General features: G+C 40.1%; 1 protein-coding gene across 12 annotated transcripts in view; it reads right to left on the reverse strand.

Moving 5' to 3' along the window:
• VWA3B (von Willebrand factor A domain containing 3B) overlaps nucleotides 1-18,854 on the reverse strand; it is a 169,877-nt gene that overhangs the window by 147,935 nt on the left and 3,088 nt on the right. For 6 of the 12 annotated variants that reach the window (XM_086328086.1, XM_086328082.1, XM_086328080.1 and 3 more), the window contains exons 2-6: nucleotides 16,318-16,545; nucleotides 10,390-10,484; nucleotides 8,061-8,117; nucleotides 4,329-4,579; nucleotides 2,124-2,283 (exon numbers count right to left, since the gene is read on the reverse strand). Coding sequence is in view for 10 of the 12 variants with exons in the window: in XM_086328082.1 (XP_086184208.1) it covers nucleotides 2,124-2,283; nucleotides 4,329-4,579; nucleotides 8,061-8,117; nucleotides 10,390-10,484; nucleotides 16,318-16,513 (759 nt within the window). In the remaining 2 variants the exon portion in view is untranslated. The remainder of the gene's footprint in view (nucleotides 1-2,123; nucleotides 2,284-4,328; nucleotides 4,580-8,060; nucleotides 8,118-10,389; nucleotides 10,485-16,317; nucleotides 16,546-18,854) is intronic. The other 6 variants (XM_086328085.1, XM_086328083.1, XM_086328081.1 and 3 more) reach the window with 1 other exon arrangement.

Below are 18,854 nucleotides of genomic sequence, written 5' to 3' on the forward strand. Positions count from 1 at the left end.
TCTTCCCCAATGAGAGACTGAACCCATGTTCCCTGCAGTGGAAGCTCAGAGTCTTAATCACTGGACTTCCAGGGAAGTCACCACGCATGCTTTTCTTTACTCATCTTAAGACATAAAGCATGGCATTTTTATATGTGAGGCATTTACTAACATTCTCCTCGGGACCACAGCCAGATACAAGTTCTGAGTGGAGAACACCAGTCTGAATACGTTCCGCATCTTTCACACCCCATAGTCTCTGCTCAAGTTTTCATGTGGCATTTGGTGGCCAATGCCTGGAAACTTCTTTCTTGGTACTTTCTCTTCCACAGGACTTCCCTGGAACTCACTATATTGTTATACATTTCCTGGGCTAGGGAAAAACCCCAGAGAAAGGAGGCATACAAACCAGAGGAACATAAAATAGAAAGGGAAGATCACCAGGAAATCTTGCTGTCAGGTCAGGTCGCCAGAGCCAGCTATGACCAGGGTAGCCAGGGGAACAAAGAAAGAGAACACCCATGTGCACATGCACACACACACATCCGAAGCCTGTGAAATATTCCATTTCTTGAATGCTTGTTATAGTGTCCAGACATTTGAAATTTTACAGATGTTAAAACAAACTTGAAAGGCCAAAGAACAACGTAGCTTGTATTTCGTTCTTCTTTAATGGAAAACATTTGTTCCTCTGGCTTTATAAAGATAAACAGTATGTTTCCAATTTCAAACCATCAACCCTCAGTATCAATAAACAGTCTGGTGACCACTGAGGGCTCTCCTTTCAAGGTGCCTCACCCAGGAAACGACTTCTTAATACAACGGAGTAAAGCTTGAAATCTACAGAATCCCCAGGCTTCCAGGGTAGAAGCAGAAATTAATTATGAATATTAATTAATACAGATCAATTAGTAAGGATTAAGCATCTGTATCCCAAGACAAAGCAGAAAGTTGAGGCTGCCCTAAGGACCTCACCTGCTCAGAGTACTTCCTCTCTAGCCTGTCACTGTCCTTAATAGTCACTCACAGAAACACACATCCTAATGGCTAAAAGAGACAAAACACCACCATTTAATCACATCTTCCAGGTAAAGCTTTATTTCCCAAAGGTCCCTATCAAAAAATATATGATCTGAAAACAGATGATGCACCAGCAGGGATACACTTCACCTTGGAAAGCACCTGATGGACCCATTTGTGAAGAAGAGGAACTGGGAAAGACTCAAAGCATGGATGTTGGGGAAACCCTATTTCCTCATCCTTGGGGTTCTATGAGGAGTCTTATAACTTCTCCTAAGAAAGAAAAGTGTTAGCCACTTACTCATGTACAACCTTTTGCAACCCTATGGACTGTAGCCTGCTGGCTCCTCTGTCCATGGGATTCTCCAAGCCAGAACACTGGAGTGGGTTGCCATTCCCTTTTCCAGGGTATATTCCCGACCCAGGGATCAAACTTGGATCTCCTGCATTGCAGGTAGATTCTTTACCATCTGAGCCACCAGGGAAGAGCCCATAAGAGACAGGTTTATCTAATTGTCAGGTGAGCAAAAGTGGAAAAGTGGAATTGAAGCATTGCTGCTGCTGCTGCTGCTAAGTCGCTTCAGTCGTGCCCGACTCTGTGCGATCCCATAGACGGCAGCCCACCAGGCTCCCCCATCCCTGGGATTCTCCAGGCAAGAACACTGGAGTGGGTTGCCATTTCCTTCTCCAAACTGAAGCATTAGAGATACACAATCAGGGCCTCACTGCCTTCCTTTCTTGATGCTCAGAGGCTGTGAGCAGCACATGGTTCTCCTAGCAGCAATTAAAGGAGGGTGTGCCTTGTGGCTCCCATCCCCCCCTCGCAGGGGGAGCCCAGCCAGGCTCGGGGAGCAGAGTCTGATTTGATTGATCCACCTCTGCACCACCAGATATGCTCTTTTGATCCCCATGTGGGGCCTGTCATCTATTTCTCAATTGGATCCAGATTCCGAGGTGAACAGGATTAAGACTTCTGGGGCTCCTGGATGCCAGGAGGCAGTGTCTGTGTGATGCAACTGGAAGGGCTCCGGCTCAGCTGAGAGGCAGTGTGAGGACACTGAGTGTGAAGGAATAAGCTCAAAGCCACTTTTGTGACCTGGGACCAGACACAGACGCTCACTCACCACTTCATCCTTCCCCGCCTCCAGCAGAGCCTCCAGGCGGCTGGTGTGGCTCGAAGCCAGCTCAAAAGGCAACTTCTCAACCCAGCTGATGGCGGCGGCTATGGATGGTGCTGTCACAGGAACAGCATTTTCCTGCCATTTCACAGGCTCTTGAGAAACCCTGAAAGGAATCACATGGGGCTGTCACCAGGCAGTGGTCAACGTAGCTGTCAGCCCTCAGTCTCAGAGCTACAAGCAACAAGACACCCAACGTCACTAGAGAGAAAGAAAATGCAGCTCCCAGACCTCTGAAAGTTACTGAGAAAACAGGTGACTTTCCATAAGCTGTACTGATTGGGGAAAACAACATTTATAGAAGGGCTTCCCTGATAGCTCAGTTGGTAAAGAATCCGCCTGCAATGAGAGACCCCAGTTCAATTTCTGGGTCAGGAAGATCTGCTGGAGAAGGGATAGGCTACCCACTCCAGTATTCTTGGGCTTCCCTTGTAGTTCAGCTGGTAAATAATTCAACTGCAATGCGGAAGACCTGGGTTCTATCTCTGGGTCAATGCCGGAGACCTGGGGTCGATCTCTGGGTTGGGAAGATCCCCTGGGGAAGGGGAAGGCTACCCACTACAGTATTCTGGCCTGGGTCGCAGAGTTGGACATGACTGAGCAACTTTAACTTTCACTTTTCACTTTTGAGAATTAAAAAATCTCAAAAATTTGAATATTACCAAGTGCATTAAAATTATTAAGGAAAGTGCACAGGGAACTATAATCAATATCTTGTAATAATCTACAATGGAAAAGAACCTAAAAAAGAATAGGTATAAATTTTTATAACTGAATTACTTTGCTGTACTCCTGAAATTAACATAACACTGTAAATCAACTATATTTCAATAAAAATTTTAATGTCAAAAACTTATTGAGGAGAGTTATTTTCATAAATAGGCAGGTTTAGTTGCAACTGTCTTTTATGAGTAGTAAGTTTATAAGCATTAAGATTTGCAAATCAGCAACAATTTTGTTACTCCACAACTTTATTTCTAATTCTTTTATTACACTGTTTTCATTGTTCTGAAAGATTCCTATCAGTTACCCTTTTTAGGATCAAAAACAGTATTGCTTTGAATTCATCAGAGTGAAAGTTTTTACATTCTTGGAACTTTTGATTAAATCATTTAATTTGGGACTGGAAATGTGATGGAAATCCACCCCCGCCCAAAAAACAGCAGCAGATGAACAGAGAGTTCATCTCTGTATTTATAATTAAATAATTAAACGAATTATTTGAATCATATATTAATTTGCAATAGGAAGAATTATATGAATCCCGGACTAAATTAATCGGCCTGATTTGTCCCTCCTGGCCTATACCTCCAGAGGCCTAGGTTGCCTCACCTCTGTGTCACCTCTGTGTGGCCTCTGCATAGAGGATCTGGCTTGGTGGCATGTATGCTATAGCACATATTTCCAAGAAAGCTGAAGCACTATAGACTTAATCACTTAATTCCTTCAATAATATATCTATGATATAAATAGGAACCTAGGATAGAACAAACACAATCAGGCAGTATCTTCAATGTCATCTGTTTTAGCTGAAAATATTTTACTTAGAAAAGAAAGATTCAGATAGATGGCCTTCTCATCCAGGTATCTTTTGTCAAGGAGATAGAGCAACTGTTCCACAGGAGAAATTAGCACTGAAGTCCAAATTCTCTTGAATCCAAGAATCTGTAAATAATTGATTGTGAAGACTCTGAAATAAGGGAACTTTTATAAAGCCAGCCACCTGTTGTTCTGATTAAAAGAGAGGTCAGCTTACAGAGGAAATCAAGTTGAGCTGCAAACTCAGTCTGAAAAACTGAAAATTTGTGATGTTGAAATTCATTATCAAACCTAAAGTCTAAAATGTGTGAAGGAATTTTATGGCCTTAAATATATATTCAATATAATAAATATTCTTATATTTTGACCTTGACATACACTGAAGAGAAGGCTGTTTTAAAATCTCTTCTAATGCCCTGCACAAAATAGATAAAAGTTTTTAATACTGATTCATTGTGGGTTTTTGCTGGAATGATAAAGTCTAAGAAATTACAAGATTATAGCTCTTCCCTATCCACAGAGCTAACTGTGTTAGTGATGCTACTTAACTCCAGATACATGAAAATTACTCATGAAGTTTCAGGGAAATACTCCTTTCCTATGGGAACTCACCATATGACATTGAACTTGGCTATGTGAGCCACTTGCTCCTGGAGGACCATGGTTAGAGCATCTCGGCACAGACTAAGCTCCTCCTCCAACATGCCACCAAAATCCAGCACTATGGTGATGCACTGCTCCAAGATGACACCAAAGATCTGCCGGCTGTTGCTGGTGAGCCAGTCCATCCGCTGCTTGTAGCTCTCCATAGCTTGTGTTAAATGTTCCATATACTGAGAGATTAGTTCTGATTTGGCTGTCAGCTTAATGAGAATAAAAGTAACAAAATAAAATAAATAGAAGCATACCAAAACAAGTCATTAAAAAAAAATCATTTACTGGAGTATAGTTTTCTTTTTTTACAATATTTTGCTGGTTTCAGGTGTACAGCAAAGTGAATAAGTTTCATATATATAAATATAAATATATATATATATATATCTCCCCTCTTTTTTTGAAAGATTGTTTTCTCATACAGGCCACTGCAGAGTATTGAGTAGAGTTCCCTTTGCTATACAGCAAGTTTTCTGTTTTACATATGGTAGTGTGTATATGTCAGTCCCAATCTCCTGATTTATTCTATCTCCCAGTAACCATAAGTTTGTTTTCTACATCTGTGACTCTACTTTCATTTTGTAAATACATACATTTGTACCTTTTTTTTTAATTCCACATTAGGCAATATCATAGGATATTTTTTGTGTGTCCGACTTAATGTCACTCAGTATGACAATATTTAGGTCCACCCATGTTGCGGTAAATGGCATTGTTTTGTTATTAGCTGAGTCCGAACAAGTCACTTGAACCCCAGTGCAGCCAGGAACAATAGGGCCCACTGAGTTATGACTTTGCCATCAAGAACTGTATATTAATAACAACTTCATAGATGATCCTCCAAACCCCATACATTCCAGGAAGAAGTCTTCCAATCTTACAAATAAAAAACCCTTGGATAATTTCCCATAGAAGGAAACATGATGATGAGATCTATACAAAAATATAGCATTCTTTAAAAAAAAAAAACTGTTTCCAGATTGTGTTTAACCTTTCCAGTTACAGAATTATTTTTAATTCTGAAAATGCTCAGGGGTACTCTGAAGAAACTAGGTAAAAGAAAATAGAGATCAGCAAAGGCAGATTGGAAAAAAAATTCCTAAAGAAACCAGATAAAGATGAACAAACAAAACATAAAGTTAGTAGAAAGAAGGAAATTACAAAGATCAGAGCAGAAATAAATGAAATAGAGACTAAAGAAACAATGGAAAATATCAATGAAACTAAGAAGCTGGTTCTTTGAAAAGATAAACAAAACTGACAAACCTTGAGCCAGACTCATAGAGAAAAAAGAGAGAGTGCCCAAATCAATAAAATCAGTAATGAAAAAGACAGAAATACAAAGGATCATGAGAGATTGCTATGAACAGCTATATACCAATAAAATGAACAACATAAAAGAAAAGCACAAATCTTCCAGATGGAGCCAGGAAGAAATAGAAAACATGAACAGGCCAATTATCACAGTAAAACTGAATAAGTAAAAAAAAAACTCCCCTGAAACAAAAGTCTAGAACCAGATGGTTTCACAGGTGAAAATTTTACCAAATATTTAGAGAAGAATTAACACCTATCCTTCTCAAACTATTTCCCAAAAAAACTGCAAAGTCAGGAACACTTCCAAATTCATTCCACCAGGTCAGTATCATCCTGATATCAAAACCACAAAAAATAAAATTATAGGCCTGTCACTGATGGACATAGATGAAAAAATCTTCAGCAAAATACTGGCAAACCAAATTAAAAAATACATTAGAAGGATCATACACCATGATCAAGTGGGATTTATCCCAGGGGTGAGGATGGTTCAATAGCTGCAAATCAATAAATGTGATACACATTAACAAACTGTAGAATAAAAAATCATGATCATCTCAAAAGATGAAGAAAAATCTTTTTGTAAAATTTAACATCTGTTGATTTTTAAAAAATTCCTCACAAAGTGGATATAGAGGGACCCTGACAATGTAAAGGCCATATATGATAAACCTATAGCTAATACTATACTTGATGGTGAAAAGCTAAAAGTATTTCCTCTAAGATCAGGAACAAGACATGGATGCCTTGCTCTTGTCACTTTAATTCAACATAGTATTGTAAGTTCTAGTCAGAGAATCAAGCAATCAGACCTAAAAAAAAAATAAAAGGAATTCAATTTGGAAAGGAAGAAGTAAAATCGTCACTGTTTGCAAACAACATGCCACTATACATAGAAAATCTTAAAGACACCACCAAAAAAACTACTAGAGATCATGAATGAATTCAGGATACAAAATCAGTACACAGACATCTGTCATAGTTTTATACACTAACAATGAACTATCAGAAAGAGAAATTGAGAAAACAATCCCATTTACCATCACATCAAAAAGAATAAAATATCTAGGAATAAATCTAAGGAGATAAAAGACCTATACTCAGAAAAATATTATGATATTAATAAAAGAAATTAAAGAAGACACAAAGAACTGGAAAGGTATTCCATGTTCATTGATTGGAAAAATTAATGTGGTTAAAATGACCATGCTACACAAGACAATCTACATATTTAATGCCTCTGTATCAAAATACCAATGGCATTTTTCACAGAACTAGAACAAATAATTCTAAAATTTATATGGAAACACAAAAGACCCAGAATAGCCAAAGCAATCTTTAGAAAGAAGAACAGAGTTGGAGGTATCATGTTCCTTGACTTCAGACTATGCTACAAAGCTACAGCAATCAAAACAGTGTATGGTTCTGGCACAAAAACAGACACATAGATCAATGGAGCAAAACAGAGAGCCCAGAAACAACGGGCAATTAACCTATGACAAAGGAGGCAGGAATATACCATGGGGAAAGACACTCTATTCAATAAATGGTGCTAGGAAAACTAGACATCTACTTATAAAAGAATACAATTAGAATATTTGCTCACACTGCATATAAAAATAACCTTAAAATGGGTTAAAGAACAAAATGTAATACTGGAAACCATAAAACTCCAAGAATAAAACATAGGCAGAACACTCTTTGATATAAATCATAGCAATATTTTTTGGATCTGTCTTCTAAGGCAAAAGAAACAAAAGCGAAAATAAACAAATGGGACCTAAATAAACTTAAAGATTTTTCTCACAGCATACTAAACCATTGACAAAATGAAAATACAGTCTTCTGAATGGGAGAAAATATTTACAAATGATATAACTCAAGAGGGGTTAATATCTAAAATAAACAGCTCACACAATTCAATATTAAAAAAAAAAAAAACATGATTGAAAAAATGGGCCAAAGATCTAAACAGACATCTTGCCAAGAAGATATATGGATAATTAACAGGCACATAAAAAGATGCTCAACGTCACCAATCATCAGAGAAATACGAATCAAAACCACAATGAGATATCACTTCACACCAGTCAGAATGTCCGTCATCAGAAAGACCACGAAGAACGAACGATGGAAAAGGAACAGAGAAAAAGGAGACCTCGACACTGTTGGTGGGAACGTAACTGGTGTATCCACTACGAAAAGCAGGATGGAAGTGCTTTAAAACACTAAAAATACAACTGGCATATAATCCGGCAATTATCTTGGGTATATATCCAAAGAAAATGAAAACACTAATTTTGTGACGATACACGCAGCCCGATGTTTACTGCAACATACTATATATGAAATAGATAATTAACAAGAACTTACTATATAGCACAGGGAACTGGACTCAATACTCTGTAACAATCTGTATGGGAAAAGAATCTGAAAAAGAATGAATATGTGTATATGTAAACTAAATCACTTTGCTGCACACCTTAAACTAACACAATATTGTCAATCAACTATTTGCTGTTGTTCAGTCACTAAGTTGTGTCCACACTCTGCAACTGCAGAGGTTTCCTTTTTCTCTGTTCCCATGAACTGCAGCATGCCAGACTTCCCTGTCCTTCACTATCTCCTGGAGTTTGATCAAACTCATGTCCATTGAGTCAGTGATGTTATCCAATAATATAAAATAAGAATTAAATTTTCAAAAATTTGTATTCAACAAATCTAGATAAAATTCAGATATTCCAAAGAAAACTAGGCGGGGCGAGGAAGAAATTAGGTAGAAGAAAAGCGAGATCAGCAAAGCCAGACTGAAAAAAAAAAATTTCACTGAAACATCTGCCTAACTACAACATGCCAAAAAACATTTCTGACAATGCTTCCAAACATGCCAGCATATCTGCCTGGCTTCCCCTAAGGGCTGCCATCCCAGTGCCCATCCTCGTGCTCATGGCCTTTGTCCTGTGACCTCTTGTCTCTCAGGCCGAGCTCCCCTGTACCTAGATCACTTGATCACCCAGAACCACCGGTGACACACAAATAAAGCATCATTCACACGGTCAGAACAACCACGCAAGGCCTTCCAGGGTGTTGGCAGGGGGCAGGAGATATACAAAAGGAATGAGAAAAGGTGGTGTCCTATTCTGTGAAGAATCAATTTTTAAAAGATATGGTATTTAAAAAAAAAAAAAAACCTTTCAACAATCCTCACAACACCTTAAGGAAGGTGTGTCTCCTGAACACACCTTGTAATTCTATGTCTTCATGCCTTGGCTCATGCTCAGCACTCTGCCTTCAGCTCCTTTCATTTTCAGCCCCCAACTGTCTCAAGCTTATTCCTGAAGCACAAGCATCACTTCCTGCCGCTTTCCATGGCTCCCTAAAGCAGCATTCCCACCCCCCTCGCCAGACTTCCCAGCACTTACTACACGTCACTACCACAGCATGGAAACCAGGGTGGGACCGTGTCACAGGGGCCATAAAGGTGGAATTGAATGGCAAAGACAGACGTATTCGGTATTTCTGCATTGATTTTTAAGGTGATTCAGACCAAAAAAAATACATTTGGTACACCAAATTCAAAATTCCGTGGATATTATTGTTTGTGTGTGTGGAGAAGGCAATGGCACCCCACTCCAGCACTCTTGCCTGGAAAATCCCACGGACGGAGGAGCCTGGTGGGCTGCCAGTCCATGGGGTCGCTAAGAGTTGGACACGACTGAGCGACTTCACTTTCACTTTTCACTTTCACGCACTGGAGAAGGAAATGGCAACCCACTCCAGTGTTCTTGCCTGGAGAATCCCAGAGACCGGGGAGCCTGGTGGGCTGCCGTCTATGGGGTCACACAGAGTTGGACACAACTGAAATGACTTAGCAGCAGTAGCAGCAGTAAATCACTTCAGTTGTGTCCAACTCTTTGCAACCCTATGGACTGCAGCCTGCCAGCCTCCTCTGACCATGGGATTCTCCAGTCAAGAATACTGGAGTGGGTTGCCATTGCCTTCTCCAGGGGATCTTCCCAGCCCAGGAGTTGAACTCCCTCTCTGATGTCTCCTGCATTGGCAGGCGGGTTCTTTACCACTAGTGGTACCTGGGAAGCCCTACTAAACACTATTATTGTTTAGGAACAGGCTAAGTATGAGAGTAATGTGTATTTTTTAAATACTAAGAAATAACGGTCCAAGTGGACTCTACATGGATGTACAGTGACATGAACAAATATCCATGAAGCAACACGATGGGACGTGTGTCTCTGGAGCTCCCTGTGGTGGCCGGGGTGTGCACAGGGCCTGACATGGGGCGGGTGCAGGAATCACATGCTGAATTGCTGGGAATGACGGGCTCCAGTACAAGGTGCCACTCTCTCGATGTTCACTACTACCTGCACCAGTGGTCCTTTATTTTACACCACCAGTCAGGTAACAGCAGCCTGCTCTTGCCTTTCAGATGACCCCCGTCATACTTTTTTTTTCCCCTTTATTTTCCAGGTAAAACAAAGTGTTGATATGCAAACGTCTTCACCTCTGGTCAGGTGCTTTCTGCACTCACCTCTAATGGGTCAAGTTCCTGGGCTGTGACTTTCACCACTCTCTACACTGTCAGAAGAAATCCTCCAGCACTGACAAGGCCCTGGCTTGGCTGCCTCTCTGTGTCAACCTCAGCAGTGTGTTCCTGGACCTGCCCATCGAGGGAACTCCAACTTACATTGTACACTCTGCCGTCTTCCGACGTGTAGATCCGTGGAAACAGGCCGTCTGCATACCGGGAAGCCACAAGTCTCCCCAGAGACATCACATAATCTGCATGTGTATAAAGAAAAGCAGTCAAAATGGTACAATATCAACACTTATTTTTATTTCCAAATGCTTATCTCTGACATCAAATTATATCTGTGATGCTTATAATTCTGTTCTAGACAATGAAGTATTTCCAGGCACTATGATAAATGTGACTGCTATAACACCAAATGTATGAATGAACGGGAAGGACGAACAGTGTTTATTTCTTGGTCTGCTGGGTCTTTTGCCCAGAACGATTAAGGCAGAGGTCAAAAAGATGACACAGAAATTATGTTTAATTCCAGAAATCTTTTATTTGGGACTTGGACTTAGTTTTCAAAATTTTAAAAATAAAACCTAGGGGCTTCTCTGGCGGTTCAATGGTTAAGAATCTGCCTGCCAATGCAGGGGACATGGGTTCCATCCCTGCTCCTGGAGGATCCCACATGCCACGCAGCAACTAAGCCCATGCACCACAACTGTTGAGCCCACACGCCCTAGAGCCCATGTCCCGCAACAAAAGCCACTCAATGAGAAGTCTACACACCGCAGCTAGAGAGCAGCCCCCACTCGCCACAACTAGAGAAAGACCACGTGCAGCAACAAAGCTCCAGCACAGCCAGAAAGTAAATTAAATGAATAACAATTTTAAATATTAAACTTAGATATTATCTACTGTTCCCTCAAGTAGGGGGTTGTGAATAAATGAGATGAAGCAAGAGTCAGAATACTCATACAGAATGTCAAAACCACTTTCTTCTCAGAGCATAAGCTCAGCTGTTCAACATCCACCCCGTAAACCCTCACTGAACACCCACTATGTGCTGACACAGTGTTTCCAGAATGGGAATACAATGCTTCCTGAAACATAGTCATTCCCTCACACAACTAAAAGAAAGTTTCATGGACTGGTTATGACTTGGCAAGGCAGAGATGAGGTAAGGCTTCAGGAACTGTTTTTATTGTGATGATTATTTTCTTATTATTATAAATTATTAAGTCCCAAAAGTGGTGAAGAGAGTGGTGATACTCTTGGATCCAACACTCCCTTTCCTCTGCCTTTCTAGGGAGGCAGGATCACAGCCTGCTTGGGAAAGCAGGAAGGGCAAGGCTACGTTTTATAGACTAGGCTTGGTCCCAAATCACCAGCAATGATAAAATTTACAAGTCTTGAAGTTCAATGTCCACAATAGGAAAGAGCAAAGAATGGGTACTTGAATTCTGTCAGCAATATTCTCATTCAATAAATCTCTCAAACTCTAAAACCTTCATTTCCAAGATTTCAACATCGTGACTGACATTTATAGAGCAACTTCACATCACCAGCAGCATTCTCTCTTTACCTCAGGCATTCATCTGGAGTCAGGAGAGAGGGCTGTGTTTTTGAGAACTGAAGGAGATTAATTTATGTAAGCCTCCATCAGCTGTATAGCCAATTAAAATAAAAGGCATTGTGAATTCCTCATTCAATAATGGTGAAGTAGGTTTTATTGCTAACTCTTACACAGGAAAAAACAAAAAACCTCCTGACAAAATATTTAAAAAGCTACTTGAAGGCACTAGAGAGCAATCAAGAACAGGCAGAAACTGGAGTGGCATTAATTCTTGAAAGAAGGAAATTGGTGAATTCTGCATTTATTTAACAGGGGAGACACTTTGAAGTTTGAGTCCGACCAAGTTAACTGCTTGCTAGGATAAGAATCAGATCTACACCCATCAAATGATAAGTGGATAAACAAACCGTGCAATATCCATACAATTCATCTCCTGACAGTAATTGACCATAAAACAAATAGAGTTCTGGTATATGCTGCTACTGCTGCTGCTGCTAAGTCGATTCAGTCGTGTCTGACTCTGTGCGACCCCAGAGACGGCAGCCCACCAGGCTCCCCCGTCCCTGGGATTCTCCAGGCAAGAACACTAGAGTGGGTTGCTATTTCCTTCTCCAGTGCATGAAAGTGAAAAGTGAAAGTGAAGTCGTTCAGTCAAGTCTGACTCTTAGCGACCCCATGGACTGCAGCCTACCAGGCTCCTCCATCCATGGGATTTTCCAGGCAAGAGTACTGGAGTGGGGTGCCATTGCCTTCTCCCTCTGGTATATGCTACAACATACTAATAGATGGATCTTAAAAACATCATGTTAAATGAAAGATATCAGTCACAAAGAGGCTTCTTGGCAGAGGATGAGATGGTGGGATAGCATCACCAACTCAATGGACATGAATATGAGCAGACTCCCGGAGACAGTAAGGACAGGGGAGCCTGGCATGCTGCAGTTTATGGGCTGGCAAAGAGTCAGACACGACTTAGCAACTGAACAACAACAGAAACTGGTGGCTCAGTGGTAAAGGACCCGCCTGGCAACATAGGAGACTCGGGTTCGATCCGTGGGTCAGGACGATCCCCTGGAGAAGGCAATGGCACCCCACTCCAGTATTCTTGCCTGGGAAATCCCATGGACAGAGGAGCCTGGTGGGCTGCAGTCCATGGGGTTGCAAAAGAGTGGGACACAACTTAGCAACTAAACAACAATCAGCCAAAAAACATCTCATATTATATGACTCTATTTGTATGAAATGTGCAGAACAAGCAAATCTAGAGAGATAGAAAGTAGATTACATTGGCCTGGGGTCTTATGGGCAGGGTGTATAGCTAAGAAGTACAAGGTTTATTTCTGAGGTGATGAAAATTTTCTTTAAGTTGACTGTGATAATAGTTGCACATTTCTGTGAATATACTAAAGAATATTGAATCATATATTTTAAATTGGTTAATGGTATAGAATGTGAATTACATCTCAATAAAGCTGTTATTTCTGAAAAAACAGATAAGAGAGGGACTTCCCTGGCAGTCCAGTGGTTAAGACTATGCATTTCCACTGCAGGCGGCACAGGTTTGATCCCTGACTGGGGAACTAGGATCCCACATGCCACATAGTATGATCAAAAATAATTTTTTTAAGTAGATACAAGAATATAGCTGTGTTTTTTAAAATTAATTTTTATTGGAGTATAATTGCTTCACAATGTTGTGTTAGTTTCCACTGTACTGCAAAATGAATCAGCCATACCTGAACTAGCTGTTTCCTATTGGGATAAACATTAAAGAGATTTGCAAAAATGTAAAACTGTGCCACTCTTCCTACTAGCATTTTTATTTTAAAAAATTTACTTATTTTTCTTAAAAGTGTTATGCTAACATATAACAGGTTTGTGACTTTTAAATGAACAAATATTTTTAAAGGTTTTAGTTTTAACTTCCAATACAACAAATGTCAATGGATATAAAATGCATATATTCTAAGTATAAGAGATTAAAAATGAGTACATGATATGAACATGTATAGAGGAAATGTAATGAATAAAGAAGCATCAGGGTAAAAACATTTTCATTCCCTGGTGGTTCAGTGGCAAAGAATCCTCCTGCCAATGCAGAAGACATGGGTTCAATCCCTGGGTCAGGAAGATCCCCTGGAGAAAAGAAATGGCAATCCCCTCTAGTATTCTTGCCTAGAAAATCTCGATCCATGGGATGGCAAAAGACAGACATGACTGGGTGACATTCTAATGACAAAACAAAATAACAACAACTCTAATGACAGTGGTTTTCTCATCAGAAACCACGGAGGGGGCTTCCCTGGTGGCTCAGTGATAAAGAATCCACCTGCCAACACAGGAGGCCTGGGTTTGATCCTTAATCCGCGAAGATCCCACATGCCTTGGAGCAACTAAGCCTATGGGTCACAACTACTGAGCCTGCACTCTAGAGCCTGGGGGCTGCAACCACTGAAGACGGCACGCCCTAAGCCAAAGCAACGAGAAGCCTGTACATCACGACTAGAATGGCCCCCTGCTCTCCACAACTAGATAAAAGCCTGGGCAACGACAAAGACCCAGCACAGCCAAAGAAATCATGGAGGCCAAAAGGAAGCAGCTTCTTTGTTTCTTTGTTTTGGCTGTGCCTCTCAGTCCGTGGGATCTTAGTTCCCCAACCAGAGATCCAACCTGTGCCCGCTGCGGTGGAAGCGCAGAGTCTTAACCACTGGACTGCCAGGGAAGTACCCATACAGTCTCTCTTAAGTGCTAAAAGAAAAGAACTGTCAACACCAAATCTTATATCTGGTGAAATTACTCTTCAAGAATGAAGGAGAAATAAACATACTGTCAGACGAAGAAACTAAAAAAAATAAAAGTTCCCAGCAGAACTATTCTTATAGAATAAATAAAGTTCTACAAACAGGAAGGAGATGATAAAAGAAAGAACTCTGAAACATCAGGAAGGAAGAACACAGTAAGTATTGACACATATAAATATGTGTAAATAAGCAGACTCTTCTTGAATTTTCTAAATTGCTTGACGGTTGAATAAAAAACTAAAGTACAGCCTAATGTGATTCTCAATGTATGAAAAAATAAAGCATATTAAAAATGAGGAGATTAAAGGGACATAAAGGGAAATAGTGTCCATTCTTTATCCAAACTGGTAAAATGCTGATACCAGGAGACTTTGATATGTTACATATTTATAATGTAATACCTAGCACAACCACTAAAAGAGCTGCACAAAGAGATACACTCAAAAATATTACAGATAATTTTTTTTAAATTCTGAACAGTGTTTAAGAAACCCAGAGCTAGGCAAGAAAAAGAAACAAATGGAAAACAGATAAAAAAAGAAAACAAAACAAAAAACAAAATAGCAAACTCTAACATACAAATAATTATACTAAATACAAATGGTATAGAGACAACAGTTAAAAGAGATTAGCAAAGAGGATTTAAAAACTGATTAAATAATGTGTCTAAGAAATTTGCTTCAAATATACTGATATATAAGTTAAAGTAAAAGGACAAAAAAGATGTCATGTAAATATTAATAAAAACAGCAGGGTTGATTGTATTAACGTAAAAAAAGTAAACTACAGAGCAAAGAACATGACTAAGGGTAGAGAGGACATTATGTAATTATAAAAGTGGCAATTCTCCAGGAAGACTTTGAAATCCTAAGTGACATGATGAAACAAAATTTGAATAGTTTTATGTCTATTACAGAAATTGAACTTCTTATCAAACTTTTCTTACAAACTCCAGGCTCAGATAAGTTTTACCAGTGAGTTCTATCAAACATTTGAAGATGAACTAGTACCAATCATATACAAACACCATCAGAACACAGAGGAGAGGGCAACACTTCCAAATCATTTTATGAGGCCAACATAATCCTGATACCAAAACCTAATAAGGACATTAAAAGAGAATTACAGAGTAACACCCCTCATGATCTTAAATGGAAAAATCCTTGACAAAATATGAAGAATTGTTATTTTGCTAATGTTAATGACTGAATTATAATTATTACCCTAATCCATAGCCTCCAAAAGGGGTTTGCACATGCCAGGGTGGGAGCAAGACATCTGCAGGGTGTGAGGGGTATAACTTATATTTAGGTTTTATTTCATCTTTAAAGAAGAAAGAATGAAATTAAGTATTACTAATATTTAATAGGTGGATTGAAGATTGTACATCTATATAATATACATATATTGGGGGTCCATGTGCAAACCTTTTTTACCCATAAGGATGTGAGATCAAGACAAACTCAGAGGAACACCCCTGGTGGTCCAGGGGCTAAAACTCTGTGATCCCAATGCAGGGGGCCCAGGTTCGATCCCTGGTCAGGGAGTTAGATCCTGCATGCTGTGACTATTAATAAGGCCTGGCACAGTCAAATAAAAAAATAAACCAACTCAGAGACCTGTGTTTTGAGGGGACTTCAGAACTGATGCCGCCTCCTCAAAGGCTAAAGGGCAGCATGCTGTTTGGGTTTTCCAGTCAGTGCTGCTTTGTATTAATACCTTCACAATGTGGGAATCCAATCTGCGATAAAATCTGTTTCAAGGTCAATTTGTTGCTCTTAAGCCCATGCAGTTGAAGCCATTCCTCAGATGAGATGAGACTCTGCTTGACTGAGTCTGTTCTAGTGTCGCTCAGTCCCTCTTGCTTCCGAGGCTGCTCCTCAGAGATGGTGGAAGATGAGCCTGGTACTTCCATCTCTGAATTAGGATCTAAGTCACAGGAACCTCCTGTAAGGGCAATTGTCAAAATCAGACTTCCTGAAAACTTAGAAACAAGCTAATATCAACTGAGAACTGGTTTAATATAAATGAGAGTACAATTACACTGAATGCTATTTAGCACAGGTAAAAATAATACAAATTGTATATTTGTTGGCAAAGAAGATACCTAAATATACGACTAAAAGGTATTCATAAAATTCAATATCTATATTTGCATACCCCCACTCAGAAAAACATCGAGAAAGATATATGCCAATTTTACAGTAGTTTTCTCTGTGTGGTGAATACAAGGATTCACCATCCCATGTTTCATTCTCTGGGACTTTACTAGAAAGTTGTGGCTTTCTGGCTCAAGTAGCCAGAAAGTTTAAGAGATCAGCCCAACTTAAAGCAATATACAACACACTGAACTGATCCAGACCTGCCTAAACAAAGCTGGTGTACACATGGAGTGGGGAGACTGTAATGTGATCTTAGCTCACTCACCGCTACTTCAGGCAGGGCCTGAAAATCTAAGGAAAGAGTAGAAAGCTCTGCTTCCCTTTGTATCTAGGAATGTGCAGTGCATGTAAATGGGTTCCCTGGAATGCAACATTTTCCAACAATGGAAAAACTCCCTTCTCCCATTTCTAAAATTCTCATCCTATTTCCAGAAAGTATCCCTGTTATGACAAGCAAGTTTAGTCAAACAGAAATCAACTGGACCCAAGCTAGGGAGGTTTTGTGAAAAGACGTTAGACATACTATTAGCAAACGTTTATTTAACTTTGTATATTTTCTGTGTAGTATACATTTTCCCTTACAGTAACCTAATGAGGTAGGTGGTACTACTATTCCCATCTTACAGATGAGGAAACCAACACAGAGGCGGTCTAACTAACTCGGCCAGTTCTCACAGCTGGTGGGGGTGGGGTGGGGGGAGGTATGTGGCTTAGATTCTAACCCGGGCCTTCCATTCCAGGGTCTATGTTCTGCGGACTTTAAAATAAAAAATCCAACTGCATGCAGCAACTTTCATTTGTTGGCCAGGAACTGGGCTGAGCCTTTCAAAGACTATCTCACAAATTCTTCATAACAGTATCAGTTACCCGCTGCTATCACCCTACTTACATTTGAGGAATTGGAACATGTTCAGGAGACACAGTCAGTAAAGCAGAAGCAGAAATCAAAGCCATTTCTTTACCACTCTGCCATGGTGATAAGTGACCTCTTCCCACCTGGTCCTATGCTACAAGGCTATAGACTCCATACAACAGGACTGCTGTCCAGGAGGGCTCCTGGGTCCTCACTGAAGACCGAGCACTGACCTTTATTCTCAGACCTCAGGCTCAATAAGGGTTTTCCAGGTGGCACTAGTGTTAAAGAATCAGAGACACAGCTTCGATTCCTGGGTCAGGAAGACCCCCTGGATGAGGGCATGGCAACCCACTCCAGTATTCTTAGTTGGAGAATCCCCATGGACAGAGAAGCCTGGCAGGCTACAGTCCATGGGGTCACAAAGAGTTGGAAGTGATTAAGCACACATGCACAGGCTCAGTAAGCTTTTTGACTTATTTTCAAATTTTCAAAGATGACGGTTTCTGGACTTCCCTGGTTGTCCAGTGGTTAAGAATTCGCCTGCCTATGCAGGGGTCATGGGTTCCATCCCTGGTCGAGGAAGATTCCACATGCTGCGGGGCAACTAAGCCCGTGCGCTGTAACTGAGCCTGAGCTCTGGAGCTGGTGCTCTGCAACAAGAGAAGTCATTGCAATTAGAAACCCACACTGCAATTAGAGAGTAGCCCCCACTTGTTACAACTAGAGAAAGCCTGCGAGCAGCAATGAAGACCCAGCACAGCTGAAAACTAACTAAATAATAAAGATAATGATTTTCATTTTAAGGTTTATGTGAATTTGTACTGTCCCTATATGTTGAATTCCAAATTTCAAACAAATTCATATTTTTGGTGAAGATCTTCTTTCTACAAAGGCTCAATTTGATGAGAATGTTACAATAGTATTTGGAGAGCATCATGTAGGAGTTGGAAGATCAAGGATGAAAACTCCTTATAGGTCCATTCTGCCATTTTAAGCAAGTGATTCCTCCTCTCTGCACTGTTAATACATCCTAACTCCCAGGGCCACCGCAAGGAACAAATGTGTCAATGCGTGGATGAGCACTTGACATATCAGAAAGAACTATGCACAAATAAATTCCTTAAAAGTCATTACTCTTCATACTATTTGTAACCTAATAAATGGACTTTTTAAGTTTTAAAAAAAGTTATTACCCTTTAGTAATTGTGCCTTGTTTCATACATCCACTTTTATCCAAA

The sequence above is a fragment of the Bos grunniens genome, chromosome 11 (assembly GCF_055505025.1).
Source record: "Bos grunniens cultivar Pamir isolate PY7600 chromosome 11, Bosgru_T2T1.0, whole genome shotgun sequence".
Taxonomy (NCBI): domain Eukaryota; kingdom Metazoa; phylum Chordata; class Mammalia; order Artiodactyla; family Bovidae; genus Bos; species Bos grunniens.